This window comes from Phoenix dactylifera, chromosome 16 (assembly GCF_009389715.1).
Source record: "Phoenix dactylifera cultivar Barhee BC4 chromosome 16, palm_55x_up_171113_PBpolish2nd_filt_p, whole genome shotgun sequence".
Classification (NCBI taxonomy): domain Eukaryota; kingdom Viridiplantae; phylum Streptophyta; class Magnoliopsida; order Arecales; family Arecaceae; genus Phoenix; species Phoenix dactylifera.
This window is the reverse complement of record NC_052407.1, coordinates 1,759,134-1,778,396: the sequence shown is the minus strand read 5'-3', so window position 1 is coordinate 1,778,396 and position 19,263 is coordinate 1,759,134. Positions and strand designations below refer to the sequence as shown.

The following is a 19,263-nucleotide window of genomic DNA, read 5'->3' as shown; positions in this document are numbered from 1 at the left end:
ATAAAAATACAAAAGAAAGAATGGCCCCATGCGATCCCTTTACCATTTCACCATGGGGAGTGGAAGGGTTTGATGCTCGACGGCTCGGAATAATTAATATCATATAGCGCTCGTGGCGGCTGTTAATTAGCGGATTGATGGACATGTTGTCAATCAAGAAGTGCCATGTAGCTAGTAAAGTATAACGTATCCTGTTCCTCGGAGGGAGATTATTTTTAGACGTGACTCTAGGAGTTATTAATTATTTATTGTGGATACCCGATTTGTGGGGATGCGCTTGCTGCGGCAATGGATGTAGGATTTATTGTGCGACGGCGTCATTAAGTGAACAGGTGGATAGACGGAGAGATGAAGGAAGCCGAAGAGCGACGGCCGACGGGAGTGGAGCGGTCGGTCGGACGGGAGTTTTTTTGCTTGGGAATCGTGGCAGCTGTCGATTGGTGCGGTTGCTGTTCGGTGGAGTATGAAAAATAGCAGGAATTCTGCGTCGGGGTGGTCGCCGAAACGTCACAGAGGAAGGCGACAGAAATGAGTTGAAACTTAAGTGCACCCAGACGTAAAGGACCCCAGCCCCCACCCACCCTTTTTCTATTGGGACCCGCTGGAGCTAATCCCACCCGACTCTTGAGCCCCTTTAACATGGGCCGTGTGAGGTTCAATTTTCCTAATAAAACTATTGTAGACCCTGAGTTGCACAGAATTTGGCATGTATATATGGAGTTTATAAATGTTGGTAAGTTTTTATTAAGTTAAATTTTATGAGATTATATATATAGAATGGCCTTTATTATAAAATGTAGGCATTGTAATGGCCTTTTATGAGATAATATATATAATGGTCTTTTTATTTTAAAATGTAAAAATTGTAATGGCTTTTTCATGATTTGTGAAATATTGCCAGAAGTTTTTTTTTTTTTTAATGGTCATCAACTAATGCTTGCATGATCAATTAATCATGGGCATCAGTAATTATGATATCAAGAAAGTTTTGCGAATTTGACTCCACGAACTAATTACCATGGGTAAGGTAGAAATGCAGATTTAGCATCAGTACTTTATCGAGAGAATGCAATTGGGTTAGAAAATTATATTCATTACCTTCCAACAAGATGAAATAAAGTTTCATAGGTATGACAATTAACATCAATTGTTGATTATTATTTTGATGATGGATTTATAGAAAGTTGAAGTTTGTCATTATATTTCATTTTAAATTTAGCGAAATAATTGTAATACACAAAACCTTTATTTAGTACAATTTTCTTACTTTTGGAATGTTGCTGAAAAGATATTTATTGTGCTTTTAATGTATCTAAGGAGTGCATCGTTATCGTTATATATCAAGATTTCAATTCTTTGAGGTGATGTTAGTAATTCATGGCTTGTAATATTTTAAATCTTGATAGGATTCGTATGTTTACAACGTTGTTGTTTGATGACTATTATTTTTAGTCTTCATTTTTTGTCGAGGTATTTGTTTGGTGTTGAGATTATATAACTTTATGCTCATGCATGGCCCATTCACGGATATCAACTCATCTCATAATCAAAAAAAATTAAGCATGTTAAATGCAAAGCTTTTTTTTAAAAAAAAATTGATACAAGTTTTATTTTGAAGGATGTGACTATGGGTGTTGTAGTCACCTTAATGATCATGAACAAATATCAGATTATTATAGAAAGTCCAGCTTCTCCACGTGCTAAAATATCACTATTAAAATGTCATCAATGGCTAAATCAATTGATCATCGAGGAAGATCAAATATTGAATAGCCTGTGCAGCATCAATAACTAATTTGAAATTTTTATTTCTAACACCACTCTTAACTAGTATTTTCATCATGCATGTTCAAATATGGGCATCAAATCCTCCTTCTTTAATCCACACCTTTGCACGAGATCAAATTTTCAAAATCCAAAATACTTTTAGAAACTAACCAGCTTTGACAACCAATCCAACAAAATAAAAAGTAATGCAGTAGAAAATTTTTCTTAAAAAAAATCTAGTCTCTGTGCTGTGATTTCAAATTGCGGTTTCATCTCTTTACTGGATTTAGTTAGTCAAAAAGTCTAGTTGAGTTTAACTTTTCATTTTTTAAGAAAATTTTGATCCCTGGAAACCTCTTCTCTCATAACCAAACTGGTCTCCTTCCTAATTGACTTCTGAGCACTATATTGCAATTTCATGTTGCCATGTCATCTTTTACTAACATTAGTTAGCCAAAACATTTCCTTGAGTCCATCCTTTCTTAAAAGAAAAATGATCCCTCGGGAATCTCTTCTCTAATAATTTTACTAGTCCCATATCAACTCCTTCCTAGTTAACATTTTCCCGCGTCGTCTCTCCATGATTATACACCATAATATCCTTTGATTACCAGATTAAGTACCCACCTTCTCTTTGTTATCTATAATCTCATATCTCTCCCAGTCTCTTCTTATTTAAAATTTTTCATATGTATTTCTATTAAGGATCTAGTTGTTATTTTAAATAGATATCCCTCCAATCTAAACGATATCGAAGACGAAGATAAGAAACTGAAAAAGATGAAAAGGATGAAGAGAAGTAGACTTAACGTAAGATATGTTATGTAATGTCCGGGCCCAGAACCTACTAGGCCCAATAAGAAATGGGCCCAGTTAAGGGTTGGGCCCAAATTCCACTGTGGGCAGTGCTGTATAAGGATTGAAATAAAAAATAATAAAAACGAAGGGATAAGACCGACAGGGAGGGGTGACCCTCACCCCTGCTGACAGCCGCTGCCGGCGCGCCGGAGACAAGGGGGGCGGCGGCCAGTCCCGAGGTATGGAGGAATGGAGAGGGAAGGGACCTCTCAGAGGGGGTCTCATCCTTAAACAGTCCTTTAAGCCTATGCCGGCAACCCCAAAATGACAGACCCCCTAAACACCGAACGAGAGAAAGAGAGAGAGCCCGGAAGCTCCAAGAGGAAGGAGGAACCCCTAAGTCGGCAGAGGTGTTGGAGAGGAGGCACCGCAGGTCATCCCCGGAAATGGTAAGCTCCTGTTACCAAAATAAAAATAGAGGAGGGACTCCATGGACCTCAGTTGCAGTCACTGCCGGCTCTCGGTAGGGGGCTGCAGTCGGCCGGAGTCCATTCCCCTTCTTCTTCTTCAGTGGGATAGGGGGTCTCAGTGAAGAAGAAGAAGGGAGGAAAGAAAAGAAAATGAAAGAAAGAAGAAAAAGGAGAGAGGGAAGAGGGGACTCACCCATGTGTGGCCGCGGGCATCGGCCGCAGGCGCGGCCGTGGGCTCAGCCGCAGGCGCGGCTGTGGACGCCGCGAGCTCGGCGGTGGCACTGCCGACTGTGGCTCGGCCCTCCCAAACCCCCCTTCTTCCTTCACAGGGGAAAATGGAGAGAGGAAGAGAGAGGGTTTGGGAGTAAGAGAGAGAGAGAATATGGGGTGGTGCCGGAGGGGAAGGACCAAAGAAAAGAAAGAAAGAAAGAAAGAGAGAGGAGGAAGAGGCCGTAGATCCGGCCGGAGGAGAAGAAGAAGACCGGAGGACCGGCCGAAATGGCTAGGGCTTCCGATCGGAACCAAGGAGAGAGAGAGAAAGGAGAGGAGGAGGGGACTTGCCGTGTACGGCCGTGAGCGTCGCCGGTGCGGGCTCGGCCGGGGAAGCCGAGAGCTCGGCCGCGGGCTCGGCCGGGGAAGCCAAGAGCTCGGCCGCGGGCTCGGCCGGGGATGCCGCGGGGCTTGGCCGCGGACGCCGCCGGTCGTGGGCCGTCTCCCTCCGCTCGCCATCCTCCCCTCCGCTCGCCGTCCTGCCATCGTCGGAGAAGAGAGGAAGGGGGAGATCGGGAGAGAAGGAAGGAAAGAGAGGAGGAGGGGAGGAAGCTTCGGGAAGGAGAAGAAAAGAAAAAGGAGAAGAGAAGAGAAGAAAAGAAAAAGGAAAAAAAAAAAAAAGAGAAAAGAAAAGAAAAAGAAAAAGAAAAGAAAAGAAAGAAAAAGAGAAGAGAAAAGAAAAGAGTGGGTTAACGGGCCGGAATCGGGTTCGGGTCCGAAACCCGTTAAGCCCAATAATAAGAAATTGATTTAGCCAATTGAACCTGAACCCGAGCCTAATTAAATTTGGGCTAAGTCTGGACGAGCCCAAACTGCAAATTGGGTCAAATCCGAACCGAATTAAGCCCAAATTGATTTGGGTCCGAACCCAATTAAATTGAGTTAGTTCCAGCAGACCCAATCTGGTTTTAAATCGAACCCCAAAGGCTTCAAATTGGACTTGGGCTAAATCCTTGGATAGGACCCAAGCAAGTAAGTTCATAGTATGATGAACTAAGAAATTTTATAATAAATGAAGGGGGAATAATGTAATCCCTATGATGTTGTTTTAGGTGATTGAGGATTAGTCACCTGGACTTGAGCAATTTGGAAAGCGAATGGAGGTAAGTAACCTGTTCTAATCCTATTATAGATCATGTTATGTTATTAATGTTTTCCTAAGCATTTATTTTAAGTACATATGTTTCATGCATGATATGTTACAATGCATAAGTAACTTGCATGATCCCAGAAGCTATGGCTATGTATGCAACCTGATGATATTGATATTTTAATCATGCATGTAAATTTATAAAGTCTTAGCTAGCCCCAGAGGCACTATAATGGGCTCAAAGATGCTACTGAGAATGACTGAGCCGCCAGTGGCTGAATAGTAACTGAGCTGCCCCGCCAGTGGCTGAATAGTAACTGAGCCTGCCCCGCCAGTGGCTGAATTGGAATTGGGCCTGCCCCGCCAGTGGCTGAATAGTAACTGAGCTGCCCCGCCAGTGGCTGAATAGTAACTGAGCTGGCCCCGCCAGTGGTCGAGTCTGACTTCGCAGTAGCATCCGAGAGAATGGACCACGGCATGCCGGGGCACGGTTTCATATGCATATATTATGAAAATTGTTGTGATTTGCACTACTGCTTTGTTTAAATCGCATACTTATTATGCCATGATGATTATTAGATAAACATGCATGTCAGCTTCTCAAAACCCTGATTTACATGTTTAGTCTACTGGTTGATCCGGTAGGATTATGCAGGATTACTTACTGAGCCGTGTAGCTCATATCCGTTTATTTACTTTTTTTCTTTCAGATCCTCACCACTGATAGCTGCCAGAGACACGTTAATTTGGTATTAGCGCTTCTTTCTTTTGGGGTAAAGCAAGTATATACTTTTGTGTATATAAACTACGTAGAAGCTCTGTATTTGGGTACTGACCAGCATGTTGTACTAGATGAATACACATGAAAAGATTTGGTTGGTTTGACTACCCTATTTCCTAGGTATGAGGCTGCGTGCTATTGTGGGCGGTAGTCGGCAATAGCACGGCCGTGTCACGGATCCGGATCCGGGGCGTGACATACTAGTGGTATCAGAGCAATAGGTTAATCATGAGTAAAAATTTCAAACTTTAATAAGGGAATGGGTAGTTAAGTCTCATTCGGTAAGGTTCTGCATCCTTGGAAAGAGAAAAAAAAAAAATTTTGGTGTTTTCAAACAAAATGGTAGCGACCAAAATAAGAATAAGCTAGTTTGGAGATTTCTCGATAGAGTAATTTGTATTTTGGATTATGATTTTGACTGATATTAAGTGGAGTACTAGCCATGGAATGTTAAAGTACATTGTGATTATTTGTGTATCAGTATATAGGTGATTTTGAAAGTTTAACTTGATACTGAGTACGGTGGATGATACTTCTAGTTTGAAGTTAATTATTTTGATGGCAGGATAGGGTTCATCCATAAGTTGTTTAAGGCTTGGACAAGGAAAGCTTTTATGTTCTTTGAGGTTAAAATCTGTATGACAATTATGCATGAAACTATTGTATAGAAAGAAAATATATCAGAGTTTCTCCTTTGTTTACTTGGAATGTGACATATTAGATCTTTTCAAATTACAATGCAAGATTGGTATTTTGATTGGAAGTCATTTAGTAAATTCTGGGATAATTTCCAATCTTGAAGAATATTTTTGGCTCATTTTATATGAATGAAGTTGCTGAAAATGTAAAATTTATTTAAAGCATCGTTACTTATTTAAGGGGATCTTATGTTGGGATACCCTTTCTGTACTCGTTCATGAAAAGGTAAAAGGAAGTTCTAGCTAAGTAACATATGATCTAGATGGAGGAAAGATTTGAAGTGCAAATACATATGAAGGATTAAATAGTTCTGTTGGTAGACAAATAGTATGGCGATCAAAAGTTATTAATGAATTCAAAAAAAAAAAAAAAAAATTATTTATGTTTTGAATCAGAGTGCGCAGCGAAAACATAGTGGGCTGAATTAGTTCTCTAAGTTGGTCGGTAGTATTATTCTATTGATTCGGAAAGTTGTAATAATAAAAGATTTGATCTGTTTTCTTCTGTAGTAGGATTTTCCTTGATAAATGAAAAGAAAATGATCGGATTTTTTTTGGGATATCGCTGTGCTACCTTAAATTCTCCAGTTTTATGTCATGCTAAGAAATTCTTAGCATCTCGAGACTAGAATTAACGGATCATCAATTTTGATCTCAGATCTGGAATATGCTGATATAAACCTCCGTCCTCCTAAACTTGAAGCTTGAGTTTCTTTAATTAATATCAACCCTCCATCTGATTGAAAGAAATTGAGGTTGTCAGTAGACTACGAGGAATTTCTATCCAGAGTGGATTAGAGTCGTTTATGATCTAATCTTGTGATAGATCGGTTAATCAAGAGAAGTTGATATTTTGACAAAGAAACTTGATCTTCTTATTCAGAATTAAGATGTTGATTCTCTGAATAATCTGGAGACAGCTATATAATTTCACCAGTGAGTTTTTTCTACTGTGGCAATTCCTGGAAGATTTTGAGCATCTTAAATTTAGTATTAACGGATGGATGGTGCCTTGGTTGGGCTTAGACCTGAAATATTCCCTACTCCTAGCTATGACATCTTTGATCTACCTATCTAAAAGGGGTTTGAAGTTTTGCTAGGATAAAAGTTGATCATAAAATTGTAGGCAAGGTTAAGAGAAGAAAGAAGATTATAGATTATGAAAAGTATGTGATGCTAATGCTCTCACCTATTTCTATTAACCCGATTACGACCGTTGTGTGGACTTAATCGAGAGCAATTAATTTCTTGGGCCAAGAATCATAGCATTTAAAATCTAAGGCAGGAAGATAAGTCCTCTTTTGAAAGAGATCAAAGAACTCCTACGTGTCATAGATGGAAAGGTTCAAGTTTTGAGGTGCCATGATTTTGCCAAAATCTTATCAGCAAGCATTTTAAGAGGGAGACTAACCGAGAACTAGAGGATGACTCAATGGTTGACTACTTTTGAAAACCAGAACCTAGGGTATGTTTAATTTCGAGGACGAAATTTATTTTAAGGGGGGTAGGATGTAATGTCCGGGCCCAGAACCTACTAGGCCCAATAAGAAATGGGCCCAGTTAAGGGTTGGGCCCAAATTCCACTGTGGGCAGTGCTGTATAAGGATTGAAATAAAAAATAATAAAAACGAAGGGATAAGACCGACAGGGAGGGGTGACCCTCACCCCTGCTGACAGCCGCTGCCGGCGCGCCGGAGACAAGGGGGGCGGCGGCCAGTCCCGAGGTATGGAGGAATGGAGAGGGAAGGGACCTCTCAGAGGGGGTCTCATCCTTAAACAGTCCTTTAAGCCTATGCCGGCAACCCCAAAATGACAGACCCCCTAAACACCGAACGAGAGAAAGAGAGAGAGCCCGGAAGCTCCAAGAGGAAGGAGGAACCCCTAAGTCGGCAGAGGTGTTGGAGAGGAGGCACCGCAGGTCATCCCCGAAAATGGTAAGCTCCTGTTACCAAAATAAAAATAGAGGAGGGACTCCATGGACCTCAGTTGCAGTCACTGCCGGCTCTCGGTAGGGGGCTGCAGTCGGCCGGAGTCCATTCCCCTTCTTCTTCTTCAGTGGGATAGGGGGTCTCAGTGAAGAAGAAGAAGGGAGGAAAGAAAAGAAAATGAAAGAAAGAAGAAAAAGGAGAGAGGGAAGAGGGGACTCACCCGTGTGTGGCCGCGGGCATCGGCCGCAGGCGCGGCCGTGGGCTCAGCCGCAGGCGCGGCTGTGGACGCCGCGAGCTCGGCGGTGGCACTGCCGACTGTGGCTCGGCCCTCCCAAACCCCCCTTCTTCCTTCACAGGGGAAAATGGAGAGAGGAAGAGAGAGGGTTTGGGAGTAAGAGAGAGAGAGAATATGGGGTGGTGCCGGAGGGGAAGGACCAAAGAAAAGAAAGAAAGAAAGAAAGAGAGAGGAGGAAGAGGCCGTAGATCCGGCCGGAGGAGAAGAAGAAGACCGGAGGACCGGCCGAAATGGCTAGGGCTTCCGATCGGAACCAAGGAGAGAGAGAGAAAGGAGAGGAGGAGGGGACTTGCCGTGTACGGCCGTGAGCGTCGCCGGTGCGGGCTCGGCCGGGGAAGCCAAGAGCTCGGCCGCGGGCTCGGCCGGGGATGCCGCGGGGCTTGGCCGCGGACGCCGCCGGTCGTGGGCCGTCTCCCTCCGCTCGCCATCCTCCCCTCCGCTCGCCGTCCTGCCATCGTCGGAGAAGAGAGGAAGGGGGAGATCGGGAGAGAAGGAAGGAAAGAGAGGAGGAGGGGAGGAAGCTTCGGAAAGGAGAAGAAAAGAAAAAGGAGAAGAGAAGAGAAGAAAAGAAAAAGGAAAAAAAAAAAAAAGAGAAAAGAAAAGAAAAAGAAAAAGAAAAGAAAAGAAAGAAAAAGAGAAGAGAAAAGAAAAGAGTGGGTTAACGGGCCGGAATCGGGTTCGGGTCCGAAACCCGTTAAGCCCAATAATAAGAAATTGATTTAGCCAATTGAACCTGAACCCGAGCCTAATTAAATTTGGGCTAAGTCTGGACGAGCCCAAACTGCAAATTGGGTCAAATCCGAACCGAATTAAGCCCAAATTGATTTGGGTCCGAACCCAATTAAATTGAGTTAGTTCCAGCAGACCCAATCTGGTTTTAAATCGAACCCCAAAGGCTTCAAATTGGACTTGGGCTAAATCCTTGGATAGGACCCAAACAAGTAAGTTCATAGTATGATGAACTAAGAAATTTTATAATAAATGAAGGGGGAATAATGTAATCCCTATGATGTTGTTTTAGGTGATTGAGGATTAGTCACCTGGACTTGAGCAATTTGGAAAGCGAATGGAGGTAAGTAACCTGTTCTAATCCTATTATAGATCATGTTATGTTATTAATGTTTTCCTAAGCATTTATTTTAAGTACATATGTTTCATGCATGATATGTTACAATGCATAAGTAACTTGCATGATCCCAGAAGCTATGGCTATGTATGCAACCTGATGATATTGATATTTTAATCATGCATGTAAGTTTATAAAGTCTTAGCTAGCCCCAGAGGCACTATAATGGGCTCAAAGATGCTACTGAGAATGACTGAGCCGCCAGTGGCTGAATAGTAACTGAGCTGCCCCGCCAGTGGCTGAATAGTAACTGAGCCTGCCCCGCCAGTGGCTGAATTGGAATTGGGCCTGCCCCGCCAGTGGCTGAATAGTAACTGAGCTGCCCCGCCAGTGGCTGAATAGTAACTGAGCTGGCCCCGCCAGTGGTCGAGTCTGACTTCGCAGTAGCATCCGAGAGAATGGACCACGGCATGCCGGGGCACGGTTTCATATGCATATATTATGAAAATTGTTGTGATTTGCACTACTGCTTTGTTTAAATCGCATACTTATTATGCCATGATGATTATTAGATAAACATGCATGTCAGCTTCTCAAAACCCTGATTTACATGTTTAGTCTACTGGTTGATCCGGTAGGATTATGCAGGATTACTTACTGAGCCGTGTAGCTCATATCCGTTTATTTACTTTTTTTCTTTCAGATCCTCACCACTGATAGCTGCCAGAGACACGTTAATTTGGTATTAGCGCTTCTTTCTTTTGGGGTAAAGCAAGTATATACTTTTGTGTATATAAACTACGTAGAAGCTCTGTATTTGGGTACTGACCAGCATGTTGTACTAGATGAATACACATGAAAAGATTTGGTTGGTTTGACTACCCTATTTCCCAGGTATGAGGCTGCGTGCTATTGTGGGCGGTAGTCGGCAATAGCACGGCCGTGTCACGGATCCGGATCCGGGGCGTGACATGTTATATATGGAACTTCTTAGTAATCTTTTAAAAGACTGACCGTGCTTATTTTTAACAAAGGATTAACTGGTGTCTTTTTGTAAGACCTTTTCATTGAATAGGTTGCAGCCTTCTGCTATGCGTTTGGCAATCTTACATGCAATCCTGCCGAAGAGACCAACTTTTATACCATATTCTATAAATTTTATTGCTTTGGAAAGAGAACAATAGAACTTTTTTGAGAAGGATTTGTTTGGGTTACTTTTAAGTTTAAGAACAAAATGATCTATGCTTAGAATTTAGAGACGGAAAAATTCAATTGAAAAATGATTCATTCGTCTGCCTTAACACTATTTGGCGCTCATTTATTAGTGCAAGGACTAGAGTGAAAAGGGAAGGTCATTTAGCAACACCTTGTACACATAAACAGACCGCTAAAGAATATGGGAACGTTCAAAAATCGATGATGATGGGTAAACGACAACTCATGGAGTTTAGCCTTTCACGCATTGCATGAACAGGTGATCATCCCCCAATCTATTTTTGAGATAAGTAATTGCCCATGATTAGGCGAGATTGCAAATGATCGCAAGATCAAGATAATCATCAAGCAACTAATGCACCTGCAAAAAATCATGAGGCTTTGCATGAAAGACTTGATGCAGTCCCAAATGTCAAATGATTAAAATAAACTAGAAGCTGCATTTGTTCCAAAACACAAAGAAACAATTAAGTTGGACAGATGGAATAGGTTGGAAGGGCCAAAAATAATCCATTTTTTCATGGGAATCAATCACCCATGTTCAATCATTGTAAAAATGTGATTTAAACATATTTTTAAGTGCTTGCATAAATAAGATACAATAAATAAGCCAAAAAAAAAATCAACCTCATCCTATTTCCTGTTTTCGGAATCAAATATAGTCAGAAAATGTGAAGTTTATTTTCTTCCACATGCTTTCAACACCAAATACTCATCAACTGAAGGTGAAGGACATTCTGAGAATATAAGATGAATCTGTGAGTGCACCAAGGCACCAACATGGAACCAAAACAACTTGGCATGCAAAGGCAATCCTTTAGAAATCTTGATTTATTTATCAACAATAAGTTGAATGGTTACACACAACCATGCAGACAAAGAAGGTTCTTCGTCTGAACAAGAACTGAGAGTTCTCCGATCATTAAACAAGCGTCTTGTCTCAGATAAATCCTACTGTGAAACTATCAAAGTCATGTCGGTCGGTTGGAAGACCAAAAACCATCATAGTTGATGGATCAGCAGCTGAACTGCGACTGCTGGAGCAACGATTATAAATCCCACCAACAATCGTATGACACAATGTAGACATCAAACTTCAAAACTGGATTCTAGCAATTGCACGAGCCTGCTAAGACACCCCCAGGGACCTGGGTGGCAGAACCATTAAACATGTTCAAGATCAGGCTTTAAGAGAAAACCTCACTGTTCTCCAGAAGCCGAGTCTGTCCTTGTTAGTCCAGAGTTTTAAGGTCACATGATCCATTTAGACGACTAATTCCAGAGCATAAAACCAAGTGCAAAACTAAAGGCAGACGATCATCATATCCTGATCACCTCAAACTTCACAACAGGTTACTGGGTACTGGGGCCAATTAGTTGAACAAGACCAAGATATAAGAAGAATCCTCACTGTTCTTGAGAATTTCTGCACCCTTGTTCGTTGGTTCTAAGGTTATATAGTCCAGAGCAATTGAATATACAGTACTATAAAACCCAGGTGCAAAACTTGAAAAAAGCTGGTCAACATCCTGATCATTGCAAGCTTCTCCGCAGCAACTTCTCATTTTGCTGCTGTAAGCAAATACAGGACTTTAGAACCAAATTTATCAGCTCAGTTGCTGGCATCTTCATCGGTTCCATCAGAGATCCGAGAAGCTTCCATGTGCAATGAGAACTGATCAAACAACCACTACACTATTCGCGGATCTATTTCCCAAAAAGCCACTGGAAACATCTCAAACCAGCCGAGCATTGTCATGACAAATAGCTGAAGGATAACCTTCATCACAATGATCCATGAAATTTTCGACTTAAAAACACTCACCATGATGCTCATTTCATCCCTCTGTAGATGCTGCATTAGAAGTCTGAGAGAAACAAAGATTCTGATTACAGCAGAGAGGGCTGCAAGAACCAGAAGCCATATGCATTGCCTAGAAAACACACAACTGACCAAGCAGCAACAGCTTGAAAGATAGATTCAGTGCGAATTCTACGAACTGGAAGCAAAAAAGATAAACATAGTCCTGAGTCCTAAAAACAAAACATAATCATGCCATCGGCCTGGAACATATCCAAATATATCATCACATGCACAATCATATATCAACATACCAAATTCCGTAGCACCCAGGGTAGTAACCTAATGCAATCTACATGCACCAGCTGCGATTGCCATAACACACCAAGCAACATGCATTAGTAACGATCGTCATAGGATGATGGGCGCCCACCCCTACTGGGCCGATCATAAGGCCCAGGTCTGTCCCTGTAACTACTGCCCCCTTCATAACGTGCAGGTCCACCACTTCCATATCTGTCGCTGCTGCCACCCCGTGGTCCCTCTCTGTCATAGCCGCCACCACCCCTTGGTCCCTCTCTGTCATAGCCCCCACCACCCCTTGGGGCACCTCTGTCGTAGCCGCCGCCACCCCTTGGTCCATATCTGTCATAACCTCTTTCCTTGCCAAATCCATTTTGCGGGTAACGCTCTGGCCCCCCGCCATACTTATCACCAGAAAACCGATCACCACCAGGTGGATAGCGGTCATTGGCAAAGCGATCACGTGCACCACCATACCTACTGTCTCTGCTGTCAAGATGGTCACGGTCCCCATAACGGCCTCCATCATACCGATCATCCATGTAACGGTCATGATAGCGGTCTGGCCCTCCAAAACGATCTCCACGCCCACCCCCCCCACCAAACCTGGATCGAGAAGAGAATCTTCCACCACCTCCACCAGCTGAAGGGCACTCACGAGCCCAATGTCCTGGACGCCCACACTTGAAGCAGTCACTGCGCCCTATAGGTGGTAAGCCATCACCTCCACCACCACGATAGCCTCCTCTGCCACCTGACGAGTAGCTCCCACCACCATAACCATAACCAGTGTCGTCATCTGAACTCATCTTAGGCTGGGCCTTGTTCACCGAAATGACCCGACCATCGAGCTCCTGGTTATGCATATCTCTGATAGCATCCTCCACAGCCCGTGGTTCAGCAAAGGTCACAAATCCAAATCCACGAGGACGGCCGGTGTCTCTCTCTAGCATGACCTACACACAGCAGTAATGCTAAGAACAATAACAGCAAACTAAATGAAATAAGCAGAAATTAAAATCTGGGACTGTAACTGTTCTAATGGTAATTTGATGTCACGTGTTTGGACACCGGATGGTTACAGAATATGTCATGTAAACATGTTAAAACAGACTAAATGGTGCAATCTGTAATAGCAAAAGCATAGAACGAAAAATAAAAAAGCAATACAAGTCACGCATTAGGATGCATCTGATCTCTATGGGCAACAACCGGTGGTAACCACCTCCAAAATATATTGGAGAATGACTCTTTGCTTTGCATTGGTTATCTTGTAAATAATCTCATCCAAGCAATAGGCTGGCAACCCTATGAGAAATACATTATTTTCTACCTTTAACCAGCGAAGCTAGTTTAGAATATAGCAATCACAACAAAGACAAAAATGCTGCTATAATGATCTTACATTTTGTAGTTAGATATGACGAGAAGACAAAGATAATATTAAGGCGACAAAGATAGTACCTTTAACATGAGGATAGAAGCTAGAAATTATAAACCAAAGCAAAGCACCAAATGCATAATCACAAAGTATCCCATGGATCTACTAGCAAAGAACTTAAAATACTCGTATAGACTAACCTAAGCCTCTTTTTTGGTTGGAAATAGTCAATAACTTTAAAATAAGTTGCATATGAAATTAGAAAATGAGCTACTAACTTTTTGGCTGGCTACCAAATTTATAGCAAAATAGCTCACTGATTTTTTTCTATAATTTGCAGTGCCTAAAGGAGTTAACATAAAGAGAATAGTATTTTTAAACTCCGTGTCTTTAACGATTTAATGGCAGACTATGATAGGCTTTACACAAAAAGGATCCCCATGAACAATGGAAGCCTATGCAACTCCATTTCAATTCACAAAAAAGAACAGCAAATGATTGCTTTGGTTCAGTAACTTTCATCGCAGGACTTAAAAATAGCATGATACAGTTTCGATGTGAATGCATTTATTAAGAGAAAAAAGAATGTGGAACAAGATCCATGTTAAGCTTAAAACAAAAAATAGCACCTACTAAATATTTATTCCGATTCCAGAGTGATGATTATACTTGTTTTGTTCATCTAAAACAGTTCATATCAGTTGAAATTGAAAACTACAAGAAGAATTAAATGTCAAAATCTTGACAGCCTTGTTTTCAACATGATTGCAACAACAAAGAAAAGTGGAAATCATAGCTGAGAATATAGATCAAACCAAAACAATGTCTGCCCAATAAGATATTGCTGGAAACATGAAATCGCATTGTGATACTCAACGAACATATCTAAACTCAAAGTTATATGTATAAAACAAATTGGGAACTTTTCTTATAATGATTCCAGTCAATAAACCATGACTTGGACACTATGATACATGAGTCACAAATTAGTCAATCATAAAGATACCTCTCCAAAGGGCAAAAGTCTACCAAGTGGTAAGACATGCATTGAACTTACCTTGTACATATGCTAGCACAAGCTTCATACTAAATATCAATTTGTTCCATTTGCTCTAGATGTTTGCTGCAAATTGCAGAATTCAAACAATCCAGAGAGAGGAAAAAAAAGAAAACTAGGAAAAATGTATTTTACGATTGGATAATTGCAAAGAAAATGTAAAGCATCATTAAAGAAATGAGATATGTTGAAGACCTAGGAAAAGTGAACTACTAATGGAGGGAACAAAATGAGAGGATTTGGATATGCTCAAGTAAATCACACAAATGGCATTTGGAAACAAATTGTTCACTTCACAACTTGTCATTGGTGTACAAAAAACTGACAGTTCAGACTGAAATAAAGAATTATTAAGTAATCTCTAAGCAAGACTCTCTTGTTTATCAAAAATGAAAGGGAAAAATTTATGGTGAAGAACCAAATAGTAATTGATGTAATTATATACCAATAAATTGCCATGATCAAAGAAAAATGGAGAAAGAGCCAATGCGATATTTAGCTCATAATCAATCTGATTATCCATAATAGGACATGTCAATTACCTGAACGATAATAAATAAATAAACAGTATATTTTTGATGCGACAATGAAGGCGAGTCCCAGGGTCCAAATACACATTCAGACATTTCTAACTGATACCATCTCTACTGAGAAGCCGCAGACTACCCTGACGAGTCTAGCCGTGTTTACAGAATGTCACACATTATTCATCAGATGGCATGTATTTCAGCTCATTTCCAGACAAAGTAGCCAAATCACTGGTCATAACTTATACCCGAATATCAACAGGAATAACAGGTCCCAAATTTCCAAGATACACTTTAACTTGAATCTGGCCCTTTAAAATATCCATTAACAAATTTGACCAACACATTTCCACTGATGCATTCATTCCATTAAGCAATATATCTCATCAGAGGCCAAATATTTTCATATATTATCAGTAAAAATCACTCAAGTACCATAGACAAAAACTACCAACAGCTCAACCACATCACAAAAGTTCATACTTCTTCCAGCTCTCATCATGGCTGTCATGCTACCAGCACTCCAAATGCTGATACTTAACCGACATTTGTAATTCTGTGAAGACAAATAGCCAGTGCAGTTAAAGATGAAATTTCCAAAAACAATTTTCTACTTAGCTGAGAGTCAAGAAGCTTTGAAGAAAACATCAGATCTTTCAATAACAACCCAAGTTGAAAAGCTACCAAGTCACATCATTAAGCCTAAAAGACTGAAGCAACCTCTCTTCATCAAACAAAGCCTCCAGGCTCCAACCAATTACCCAAACTACTAAAAACAAACAACTATCACCCAACTCTTACGACAAGCATGGCCACAGGCTAATAAATTGGCACATGATTTGCATTTTTGAGATGATGGTTCCACTAGGATAATTTTTGCACATATGAACCAGTGAAACTGCAAAATATTTTCATTCATCTGGTATAAACAGACTATCAAGGATATCAGTATAAAAACTACAGGTATACTGATCATAGGCCTTATGATAGCGCTGGCAATCCACCTCACCTGGGCTCATGACCAACAGAAGCAATCATAAGAACATTTTCACCAAGTACTTGTCAAAACTGGATGTCCTAGAAAGTGCATAGAACATAAGGAGCAAGTACACATGGCCTATCTGTGCATAAGTGACAACATTTCAGCTAATACTGGTCTCAATATCCTTGCAGATAATTCAGTGATAAAGGGCATTCTACTTGGATAACACCAACCAAGCAGCACACTGCTCCAACAAACCAATCTGGCAGTAACCAGAAAGGAAAGGGAAAAAGTTATGCAACCAGCATGGAACAGCAGGAAAATCTAATTTCAGTAACCAAAATTATGCAACCAGCATTTGCACTAATTGGGCTGAAATATGAGCTTGTCAAATTAACCAAAATTTGCAAATCCGGCAGCAATGGAGTTTGCTGTCTAGTTCATATTGTAAATGAAAGAAAAAAAATAGAGGCATCAAATTACTGCTATCTACACGATATTACTGCTATAGCTAAGAAGTCATTCCCAAATTGCACTGATCACCAGCACCGAGGACAATTATCTAAGCAAGACCACAATGAGTTTCCTCAGCAAAAAACAGAGGTTAGCAAACAAAATTTCTTGAGTTGGTACTGAGTTGTATGGAGCCAAGCAAAATCTTATCAAGTTATTTGGAAAGTCCTGCATATCCCTTGATGCTGATCCTAGAAGATAAGTGAGACATATACACATCCTAGACCGTGGCATCTTGGGTACACTGGTCTTTCCTCCCAGATGAGTCTGGTGAATAAAGAAGACACCTTGTTGCAAAATAAACAATTTGATCAGAACCTTCTATGAGTCCCACTGCGCATGTTGACAGAACAAACCAGTTGACAATGAACTTCTCAAGGAAGCGAAGCATAGAAGGCAAATAGTCTCTCATGCATACAAAATTCTATTGTGATGTTCAGTGGTATAAAGTAATAGTTTGATTAGCAATACGGCATAACAGCATATGATCACTCTGGCGACACTAACTACATGGCACAAAATGGCTCTTTCAGACCATAGCAAAAAGGAAGGATTTGAGACGATCTTTGATCCAGTCCAAGTCCCCATTGTCAATAGACAACTTAACCACAACACGGAACTGCTTTGGCCAACACAAAAAATAACTGATATTCACGATATGGTGGATCCTCGAAGCTGAGCTAAGGATGCTTGACTGACATAGGGGCAAGGTCAAGTGCTCCCAGCTAACCGGAACAATGTAGAATGAGCAGGTAACTGAACATAACTGCTTCACATAAATTCACATTCAGCATATCTAAATGTGGTGAACATGATCCTTTTGTGCATGCTAGCCATATTGAGACCCTCTGTTTCTTTTCACACACCACTGATCAAGTGAGACAACCTCCGGGAATTTGATGCAAGTTAACAGGCCAAGAATGTACCACAATATCCATCTAAGGTGAATCAAGTGATCATAACCAGATTCTAAAAGAAAAGGAAAAAAGAAAAAGGAAAATCAACAAGCAGCCACCATGACAAATATAAAAAGAAAAATAAATTGGCATGAAGAACATAAGCAAAGTGACTCTATTGCAGTAGACAACCAGTAAATTTGCATTCCTTTCTGATGAGTACCATCAATTTTGCAAAATCACATATACGATCATTTCTACCTCAAAAAAGAAAAAAAAAATGCTTCTGATAATGCAATTTATGAACTTCATATATTTCTGATGATATTCAAAACCCTCAGACTTTCTTAAATTTCACAAATCACAGGAATATTTTTCATTTTAATAAATATATCTAAAATCAATTTAATTCTTTCAGCGAGGAACGTTATGACAGCATAACAGAATAAAAAGGTCAGCTTTTTGAGATAACACAATATCCAGGTCCCTAATTGTTTTTTTCTTTCCTGAACTTTCGATGATTCTGTCAATAAGCAATCATACCAACATGGGATCTTAAATTCCTAAAAAATAAGAAAATCTTTCATAAAATCACAAATCACATACAATCCAGAATAATACGAACTAAGAAAGGGGGAAATCGAGATGAGGTTACAAGCCAAACCTGGGCCTCGAGAACCTTGCCGAAGCGGTTGAACACCTGCTCCAGCTGTCGCTCCCCGGTCTCCCATGAAAGGCCTCCCACAAAGATACGAGACTCTTCCTTGTGCGACATCTCCACAAGAGATCCCTCCTTCAAAATTCTAACAGAAGCAAAAAAAGGATCCAGACAAATAGGGAAGATTGAGATCGATCGAATAAAACCCTAGAAATAGGAAAAAATTCTAGTCAAGATGAAGACTTCCTGCTTCCAACCCTTCTCTCCATTGCTAACGCTCGGAAACCATGGAGAAGGATCGAAACAAAGGGATAGAGAGAGACGAGGGGAGAGAGCTCGAGGAGAAGAGCAGGGGCGGAACCCTACCGAGAGAAAGAAGACCCGGCTGCGAAAACCCTAGGTCTCAGTCGGGCCCGATTAATTTATTTATCTAGTGGGGCTACTGGTAGACTGTCTCGCAGTCTATAGTTAGGTTAAAATGCCCAAAAGGTCATCTCTTTTGGTGATCTATCGGACGGTCAGGATTCTTTGCGTGTAACGCTCCGGGTCTTCGCGGTTTGAGTCTTGACGCGGCAGGTTTTGGTTTGGACTGGCCGGGCCGGTTGACCATGACAAGACCATGGACTGCCCAAAATGGAACATCCTTGAGCAAAACTCCGTACTATTTTTTTAAATAAAAATACGAGATTTGATGAAAAAAATATATTTAGTTATTCAATTTTAATATATTTAGTTATTTTATTTCTATTCCAATTTCTTTAGACGTC

At 40.9% G+C, this 19,263-nt stretch overlaps 1 protein-coding gene across 2 annotated transcripts; it reads right to left on the bottom strand.

Annotated features, from left to right (window-relative positions):
- Positions 1–11,194: 11,194 nt before the first annotated feature.
- On the bottom strand, positions 11,195–18,947 carry LOC103710164 (glycine-rich RNA-binding protein RZ1C). 2 transcript variants are annotated; one of them, XM_008795781.3, is made up of 3 exons: positions 18,863–18,947; positions 18,503–18,641; positions 11,195–13,438 (listed from the first exon to the last, which is right to left on the bottom strand). In XM_008795781.3, exons 2-3 carry the CDS (start codon positions 18,611–18,613, stop codon positions 12,578–12,580), a joined length of 972 nt encoding a protein of 323 aa, XP_008794003.2. In that variant the 5' UTR covers positions 18,614–18,641; positions 18,863–18,947; the 3' UTR covers positions 11,195–12,577. The 2 variants fall into 2 exon arrangements, with proteins under 2 accessions (XP_008794003.2, XP_026661647.2); XM_026805846.2 differs by lacking the exon at positions 18,863–18,947 and adding an exon at positions 15,463–17,911 and having other exon boundaries at positions 18,503–18,856.
- Between the last annotated feature and the right edge of the window lie 316 nt (positions 18,948–19,263).